Raw genomic sequence first — 9,723 nt, forward strand, 5'->3', positions numbered from 1 at the left:
ACTCTCAGATCTCTCGACCAGCCTGTGAACTGCACTGGGCAGACGGAACATAGGACTAGGACATATAGGACATAGGAAGAGGGGGGTGGAAAGTACCACTTGAAGATAGGGGGTGGAAGGTTCCATGTGTTGCTGGCCTTTTTAACAAGTACAGTGACTCTTCTGGGGACAGTATCTACAGATATTGCACAACAAACCATAAAAACACACAAAGTGTGCAGAAGTGCTTCCAATTCAAAGAGGCTGCTTGCAGTTGAAATGGGGAAATGCTGAAAGCAGATTATTTCTGTATGACTCTGTTGGTACTTAATGTACTTGATCTGTCTTAAGGTATGTTTTTGATACATGACTAATAACAATGTTCATTTGACCATCATCACTGTAGATATTAGTTAGTAATAAAGAGAGCCAACAGCGATGCACAGTATGTGTGCAGTGTGTGTTGTGGATTGCTGAAGCGATTTTTAGAGTAAGACATACAGTTGTTCAATATTAACACTTCAAAACACACATCACAAGAAAAAAACACTTTAGGAGAAGTGTTCCGTGCTTGTGCTGGTTTGTCGGTTTCTCAACATGACAAAAATCACACTTTGACAGTAGGGCCTACTTCTCTTTTCAAAACGTTTTACATTACTTCGGTAATCGAGAGGGTAAAGGGGCAAACAAAAAACATTTTCTTATCATTATTCATTGTTAAAGGTGTAAATGTGTAATTAGTTATAAGATACACATAATGTGATATTATGAGATTATATGCGTGTAAAAGCCTGCCAGTGTTTGGGCAGGAGAAATATTGCTCAGCAATGTCTAGGGACTTCCTGAAACCTTGTTGTTGCACAAAGAGGGAAGGAATAGAAAAGTGAGGAGAGGAAGGGTCAGTTCAGAACTTCTCAGCCGGAGAACGAGGTCGAAAGAGGTAAAACACAAGATCTAATATGTTTTAAAATAAGTTTTTGGACAGTGAATGGGAGTTGCTAAAGTGATTAATTCTTCCCTAATTAATATCAAATGCTTTTGGATGTTTGTGAATTTGCTGGTAGTAGGGGTCGACTGGGCTGAAAAAGAGAGCTTGTTGGTGCATTTAGTAAATGATTCAGGGAGCCTAAAGCTGCAGTTTTTGTAGAGATTATTTTAGTAAAATTAATTTACAGTATAAAAGACCGTTTGAGAACAGATGTTATAAAGTCCTTTCTGTGAATTAAAAAAAAGCTTAGCTATACATGGGTAAAGTGTATATATCTTGCAACTATAGAAACATGCAATATCCAGCTGTGGAGTTTCCTTTGGTTCAGTTCCACACATGTTTTGTACTTTCAGTTTTAAGTTTGTCCTGACAGCATCTAATCAGGATGTTTGTTCTCATCTTGGCGACTTTGCTTTTTTCTCTGAGAGGCAGAAATGCAGACACAGGTATGCCTCTTTATTATAATCTTCCTGTAATGCCAACATTAAAGATGTGATTGACAATGTTTGCAATAATTTGCCAGGATACATGTCATTTAAAGGTTTAACTGACATGCTCTTCAAAATTACAAGTATTTAGTTTTTCCACCCTGAATTTACCAAACCATTAGTAACATTACTTACAGCATTTATTGACTTACTTTGAAACTCTGGGATAAATAGTTAAATGTTATGTAAATGACTATTTTCTTTACCATCAATATTGGGAATAAAGAATATGTTAAATGCTGAAATCCCATTGTGGTGTTTGTTCAGTTCTGCTGACAACAGCAGTTAGTTTAAAACAAAAACAATACATATGTCTGGCAGGTCTGTAGTGTAAATATCCTTTATCCCTGTTTTTCTCTCACTGTTTGCATTAACAGGAGCATCAGTGGAGAAAAGAGCACGCTGTCAAAGTGGATTCTGTATCACTCTTAATGAAGGAGAGACAACAGCAGAGGCTGGACTCTGTGTTGTGATACCGTGTTCTTTCACCACTAGTTATGGCTTCACACCCCAAAACATAGTTTGGTACAAATGTGAACAATCTAAACGAAGATGTGTTGATTCAGACGTGATATTCCACACTAACAAGAATAACAGAAAAGTTCAGTCTGGGTTTGAAGGACGAGTGTCACTATTGGAGCCGGACGTGAGTCAGAAGAACTGCAGCATCATCATCAGTGACCTCACTGAGTCAGACTCTGGATCATATCAGCTCAGAGTTAATGGTAACAACCAGCATAAGACGAAAGAAGGATTTACATTCTCTCCAAGAGCAACTGTCTCTGTTACAGGTATGTAGAGCTACAACAAAAATATACAATGAAGTTAATTGTTGTGCTATTCATAGTCTTAATGGAGCATAAATAGTTTTTTTTACCCATTGAAATGTTCAACAAATTATTTGACTGTTTTGGCCCAAATGTTAGTGAATGATGATCATCATGCTGCTCACCTGATTCCACTCATGGACTGCTCTCTCATTAGATCTGATCCAGAAGCCCACAGTTATGGTTCCTCCACTAACAGAGGGACAGCAGACCACACTGACCTGCACTGCTCCTGGTCTCTGCTCTGGATCTGATCCTGAAATCACCTGGCTGTGGAGAGGACCAGGACAGAACGACTCTCACATCACAGGAAACATCACTGCTTTCAAGACTGAGAATCTGACTGCTGTCACACAAAGACACAGCTCAACTTTGATGTTTAACTCTTCAGCTGAACACCACGGCACCAATGTCACCTGCAGGGTCAGGTTCACAAACAACATCACTACAGAGGAGACAGTGACTCTGAATGTGACCTGTGAGTAGCACCTACTGTCTGTTATCACATTTACCTTTCATCTAAAGTATTTGTTAAGAGATGTTCTCTCATGTCACTTCTGATGGTTTTCTGAGCTGTGTTGAATTTTTAACATCCAGACTATTTGCAGGATGGTCGGGAATTTAGAAGCGCTATATAACATTGTAAAATAATATCATATATCACTTTGTCTCATAGATGTGAAGGAAGTTAAAATCACTGGAAAAACATGTGTGAAGGAGGGTGAGACTCTGAATCTGACCTGCAGTGTTGAAAGTTTCCCTCCATCTCTAATCACATGAACTATATTTTCTGACAAAAACATGCTAAATGGAACAGAAACTACTCAGCAGAATTGTTCTAAAACCCATCTGCTGAAACAGAATCAATTCCTCCATGTACACTTACAAGTCAGGGATTTTGTAGACATCGTCAGGTGTATGATTAAACAATTATACCAAATAGGTGCTAATGATCATAAATTTATAATGTAGGCTGAAACACAATCATTAACTTAAAACAGAAACAACTGTGTAGGAGGAATTTAACTGGATGAGGAACAGCCAAACTCGGTAATAGTCTCAAAAGTGTCTTTCAGGGAAGACTTGGGGCCAAAAAGCCATACCTCCCCCATGGAAACAAGGCCAAGCGACTAAACTATGCAAAGAAACACTGGAACTTGGGTGCAGAGAAATGGCAGCAGGTGCTCTGGACTGAGTCAAAATTTGAAAGGCTGTAGAGGCAGTTTGTTCACCAATAGGCTGGAGAGCAATACAAGAATGAGTGTCTGCAGGCAACAGTGAAGCATAGTGGAAGTTTCTTGCAAGTTTGGGGCTGCGTTTCTGAGAACGGAGTTGGGGATTTGCTCAGAATTAGTGGTCTCCTCAAAGCTGAGAAGTACAGGTGGATACTTATTCATCATGCAATACCATTAGGGATGCATCTGATTGGCCCCAAATTTTTTCCGTAGCATGGCAATGATCCTAAACATACAGCGAAAGTTATCAAGAACTATCTCCAATATAAAAAACAACAAGGAGTCCTGGAAGTGATGGTATGACCCCCACAGAGCCCTGATCTCAACATTATCGAGCTTGTCTGGGAATATATGGAGTGAGAGAAGCAACTGAGGCTGCCAAAATTCATCTGTGAATTGTGGGTAGTTCTCCAAGATGCCAACCTACCTGCCTAGTTCCTCCAAAGGATATGTGCAAGTGTAGAAGAGTTGATGGTGTTTTGAAGGCAAAGGGTGGTCACACCAAATTTTGATTTGATTTCTCTATTGCACTCACTTATATATATTACAATAATATACAATATTATATTGTTCTGATAATCTAATCTATTAACATGTATTTTTGCACAACCTCTGCACAGTACTCTAAATGAAACTATTAATTCACAGACAATGCATGAATGCAAGCATAAAAACATTTACACATACTGTATTCCACTGGTGCGTGTATTTTTATGGACAGTGTAGGTATAATCTGGAGACATATAACCCTTTATACAGTGCTACTGGTAGCACATACACTTTGGCTACCTTTTCCTAGTAGGAATTAAAGTCACTATTACCACTCTCTTAGCTTTAAAATGTCCTTACTTGTATTTATTTTATTTATTTGAAGGAAATTTGTTTTCTATCCTATCTTAACATCAAATATTTTATATAAAATTTACTTCACAGATATGAAGAAACCTGTAATCACTGGGAATACGATTGTTAAGGAGGGAGATGCTCTGAATCTGACCTGCAGTGTTGAAAGTTTCCCTCCATCTCATATCACATGGACTGTACTTGGTTCCAACACAACCCTGAAAATTGGACCTGAGACTGGCCTGCAGAACGACACTGGATCAGTCACACTTGTCATCCATAATGCGACTGTAGAACATTCTGGACAGTACATCTGTACAGCAAAACACCTGGACACGACTCTGACTGTAAATGCTGATATAACTGTGACTTGTAAGTAGGCTGTAATAATGTTCTTGAAAAAGTGTTTTATTCATATTTTATACTATCTGTATTTTGTTGTGATGTGATCCTGCTTGTAATTACAGGGTTTTCAACGATCTTAAAACTCTGGTTGTGAAGTTCAGTCGGAGGTCCTGACTTGTTTGTGTGTCATTGAGGTGTTTCCAGGTGGTCCCCACTGGAGCCACTTTTTTGGGATAATAAAATCTTGTGTTGTCTGTAAAAACACATTGATTTAATAATGTGTCTAAATTATGTATATCTCATTAAGTTTATACTATAACTGTATCACAGTGGTGTCTGTATTTTTATGGACAGCATAAGTATTATTTGGAGTCATACCTATAAAATAACTAAAGTATTTCTGGTAGCAGATATTCGATGGCTGCACTACTGAACTAATTATATTTGCATGCATGTATGTATTTGGCAGATATTCCAACAATCTTAAGATATGGTCTATACATGTTGTGATGTATTATTTATTTAATGACTTTGGCTTTCAAATGTTGCAGCTTTTATTTTTAATTAATTTAATTTTCTATCTTATCTTAACATCAAATATTGTTCAAAATTTGCTTCTTTTCTTCACAGATATGAAGAAACCTGTAATCACTGGGAATAGGACTGTTGAGGAGGGAGATGCTCTGAATCTGACCTGCAGTGTTGAAAGTTTCCCTCCATCTCAGATCACATGGACTGTACTTGGTTCCAACACAACCCTGAAAATTGGACCTGAGACTGGCCTGCAGAACGACACTGGATCAGCCACACTTGTCATCCATAATGTGACTGTAGAACATTCTGGACAGTACATCTGTACAGCAAAACACCTGGACACGACTCTGACTGTAAATGCTGATATAACTGTGACTTGTAAGTGGGCTGTACTAATATTCTTAAAAGGAAGTGTATGTTTTGTAACATTTTGTTGTGATCTTGTGATTCGGCCTTTGTGTTTACAGGGAAAACTCTGGGTGTGAGGTTTAATCGGAGGTCCTGATTTGTGTGTGTCAGCTTCCTGTGCGCTTTGTTTGATGTTGTGATTCTGTGTTTTTGCAGTGTTTCCAAAGATCCTGAACAGCTCTGGATGCAGAAATCAGTCAGAGGTTCTGACCTGTATGTGTATCAGTGAGGGGTTTCCTTTACCCACCATTAAATGGCCGCTGTTGAAGGACCACACTGAATACTCTGTTATTACCACTGTGTCCAAACACACAGTCAACAGCACCATCACCCTAAAATCAAATGACCACAACAGCACTGTTGTTCAGTGTGTCAGCAGCAATGAGGCAAGCAGGGAGGCAAAAGAGAACTTCACCATCCGAATAAACGCATCCGAACAAGAGGGTACGTTTCCTCAACTAAAACACTTCTGCTATTGCAGACCATTGCCTTTCCTCTCACTAATTACTGTGACCTTTTCCCACAAGAAATAAGCTATTGCAAATATATTATTGTTGAACAAGATGGACACCAACATTTATTTTGTTGCTCTTGATTGCAGATCAATCCAGCAAACTATCAAAAATGGTTTCATGGCTGGAAATCATCATTGCCTTTTTGATTGGGGTACTCTTTTCAGCAGCCCTTTGCTCTTTGGCAAAGAAATGCCAAAGGTACACCAGATAATCTATAATTATCCCCTGGTTTTATTTGTGGATAATCTTATATTCATTTAAATAGTTTATTTGTTTGTTTTCTACCCAGAAAGAAACTGAGCTCTGTAAATCTGGATGAGACTCTGCAGATGGTGACTAGTCAAGAGGATCCTTTGGTATTTGCATTTAATTCATTCACTTTTTTTCCTAACACTTTCTTTCAGTATTTCCCCCGATATTAAATGTTGTGTTATACAGTAGATGTCTGAATGTGGCTGTCATACATACGTAATTTGATTAATTGACCATGAAGAGCAAATAATGATACAGTTAGATTTAGCAGAAAAGATTCTGCACATTCAGGCCATTCCTAGTCATCTCGTGGCTAAGCAGCTTATGGTGAAGCATGAATGAAGCAACCATTGCCAGGCAACTCAAGCAAGCACAACTTGTGTGCTCTGCCTGAACTCAATTAATTTCCCTACAGCATGAAATAAAACTTGTTAACACTTGCAGCCTTGCAAACTTCAGATATGGTATATCCTTTCAAAGTCAACACCCTGCCTGCTTTAATAGTCAGGTTCCCTTTTGTTCCTTTGCAGCGCAGTTGTATGTACAAACTGATGTAAAAAGACTGCACTGAATTTCCACTTAAATGTAACTGTAACCTTACTATAATAAAAGTAGAAACACATAATGATGGATTAGAGATGGGGACTCAAGTTAGAGACTTGGACTCGAGTGCGACTAAAGTCGTACACACAGTGACTTGAGACTCGACTTGAGACTCATCCTCAAAAGACTTCAGACTCGACTCGGACTCGAGGAGCAGGACTCGTGAACAATGTTTATTTTTTTAGGAAACTTCTGATTAGCGTATAACCTGCCTACGTAGCACGTGAGTGAGGACAACAAACACTGCAGCTGCTGTGCCGTTTATCATAAACTTTGGCTTTAAAACAAACAAAGAAGCGCTGAACGCAACTAGGTTAGTAACCTGTGGTGTGTATACACCACCAGCTCAGCATTGGCCATCTAACGTTAGCTTGCTTCTTGCTTCAGCTATGACCTACAAAAGGTTAACTCCAACTGTCGTTCGTTATGAAAAGATGAATGAGCGTTTGTTTACTTGCCAAACTTATGGTAGTCGATTATCGTAATCATTTACGTCCTGCTGGCTGCCATCACATTAATTATTACCGTTGGCTAGAAAGAGGTTACAGGTTTATTGTTGATCATTTAACCTTACAGTTTTATTTAGTTATAACGTTACACTGGTTTGAGAGTAGGGGATGTGTTGACTTACAGTAGTTTAAGCTGTCATTGATTGCATTGCACATTACATGGTTGTGCTCTGTAAGTTAAAAACAGGTTACAGCTTTATTGTTGACAACGTAACTTTACAGTTTTATTTAGTGAACTTTACACAGGGTTTAAGAGTCTGGGGAGTGTTTTGAATTACAGTATTTAATAAGCCGTCAATTGCTTTGCACATTACATGGTTGTGCTCTGTAAATGAAAAACAGGTTACAGTATTCCTTATAGCTATGCAGTTTTATAAGCAACCTGGACTGAACGCAACAGGTGATACAACATTTGTAATAACCCTGAGACCCTTGAGACTTCACTTTGACTCTGGCTCAGAGACTTGAGACTTGACTTGGACTGTGTCCGAAATCCCCACTCATTCACTACTCCCTACTCCCTATGTAGAAAGATGAATGTAGAGCAATATATAGTGAGCTCACTCGCATTATTAAAACAACACTTTTGGACACTACTCCGATTGTTATTTCAGTGCCGTTAATTACGTCATTGCCGTCATACAATCAGTTTTTTCTATCAGTGCAATGCATGATGGTATATATGGCTTGGTTAGTGACCATCTGTTGTACACTACTTTTCAAAATGCATTCTGGGATACATTGAGTGGACTATATAGGGTATAGTAATTATCACTATACATTCGGACAGCACTACAAAATGGCGAGCAAAACTCACTATATAGTGGACTATATAGTGAGTAGTGGGTGATTTCGGACACAGCCTTGGACTCTTGCTCAGAGACTTGAGACTTGACTTGGACTCTAGCTCAAAGACTTGTGAGCATCTCTGTGATGGATAACAGTGTCTCAAAAAAGTCTTGCTTCAAGCTGATGTTTTTAAAAAGTATAGAAACAACCAATATCCAAACATTACAAGATTTAAAGATTATGTAATGACTTCATGAAAATGGTTGGCAGTACTTTACATGTACCACAGTCTCCCAGTTTATTACTCACAGTTTTGGTGCTTGTAGCAGCTGCGGAATGAGTCATATCATTTCCATTGTACCTCACAGATAGATCCTTGTCAAGCACTGGAAGATGACCAGACCTACTACCAAGAGGCAGCTGAAGTAGGAGAAGATGTAACAGCAGAAAAAGCAGCCCCTGATCTTGATGGTGGAGCAAAAGATGTGGAGTACGCCAGCATCGATTTCTCTGTGTTGAAAAGAAAGAGTCCCAGGGAGGCAACAAAGAAGCAAGAGACCACCGAGACAGAATACGCTGAAATTAAGAAACAAGTAAAAGAGGACAGAGAAGACGACGACAGAGAGGACGGTGAAGTATTGGAGGACAAAGAGGAGGAGGCGATGATAGTGGAGGATGAGGAGTCAAAACATTGTGTCTCAGAAGACGAGGACATGGCGGTGTACTCCAACGTGAAGGATATAATGGGTGAGATTTAAAGACTGTGTTGGATTGTGGAGTTGCTTAAGGATAAAGTTTCTTTGCTCTCATCAGATGTAACAGATTGAAGTAATGGACTGATGGATTGTTATTCTGGTGAATGAATGGCAGTCTTGTGAACCGTTTCTACCACAAGCTGTGATCTTCAAATGCTAAATTCAGTCTGTGAGAATCTGAAGTGAGAGAGAGACTTCACACCGTCTACATGTTAGGGGCTGTTCAAATCTATTCATTCAACTGAGGGTGGATTGAAAGTTGGACAGAATTTCCATTTTATTCAAATGTTATTTTGCTTCTATGTGTTCACTTTTCATAAACCTTCCAAATAAATGTACCCAAATCCATGAAAAGGCTGACAGTGGTGTGCAAAAGGAGGGGCGAGAGGGGCAACCTCCTCTGTCCTGAGTTTTTAAGCAGAACAAATAAGTATGTGCTCTTGTGGAGTGGTGGAGTGGTTATTTGTTGTGGGTAATAATTTTTATTTAACTTAAGTTTTTAACTTAAGTTTTACGTGGGTTAAGGATTTTAGTCATCCGACATGGATTTTAAGCTAGATGACCGTAAAAACACCATCAACGCTACTGACCACAACAAAGCTCCGGTGACTATGCTAGCCGAGATAACTCCCCCATGAGGACTGCACACTCCT

The 9,723-nt window shown here is 39.0% G+C and overlaps 1 protein-coding gene across 1 annotated transcript; it reads left to right on the top strand.

Moving 5' to 3' along the window:
• Positions 1-886: 886 nt before the first annotated feature.
• On the top strand, positions 887-9,418 carry LOC123968874 (sialic acid-binding Ig-like lectin 10). Its single transcript, XM_046045885.1, has 10 exons — positions 887-919; positions 1,321-1,413; positions 1,833-2,246; positions 2,440-2,760; positions 4,451-4,732; positions 5,336-5,617; positions 5,804-6,091; positions 6,249-6,360; positions 6,452-6,518; positions 8,684-9,418. The coding sequence occupies exons 2-10, from the start codon at positions 1,353-1,355 to the stop codon at positions 9,071-9,073; spliced, it is 2,217 nt and encodes a 738-aa protein (XP_045901841.1). The 5' UTR covers positions 887-919; positions 1,321-1,352; the 3' UTR covers positions 9,074-9,418.
• Positions 9,419-9,723: the final 305 nt, after the last annotated feature.

The sequence above is a fragment of the Micropterus dolomieu genome, linkage group LG03 (assembly GCF_021292245.1).
Source record: "Micropterus dolomieu isolate WLL.071019.BEF.003 ecotype Adirondacks linkage group LG03, ASM2129224v1, whole genome shotgun sequence".
Lineage (NCBI taxonomy): Eukaryota > Metazoa > Chordata > Actinopteri > Centrarchiformes > Centrarchidae > Micropterus > Micropterus dolomieu.

Bases quoted from the DNA above. Each gene is read 5' to 3' on its own strand.
- LOC123968874 (XM_046045885.1), top strand. From the start codon at position 1,353: ATGTTTGTTCTCATCTTGGCGACTTTGCTTTTTTCTCTGAGAGGCAGA. The intron at 2,761-4,450 runs GTGAGTAGCACC...TTTACTTCACAG, and splicing joins AGTGACTCTGAATGTGACCT to ATATGAAGAAACCTGTAATC. The intron at 6,092-6,248 runs GTACGTTTCCTC...TCTTGATTGCAG, and splicing joins AAACGCATCCGAACAAGAGG to ATCAATCCAGCAAACTATCA.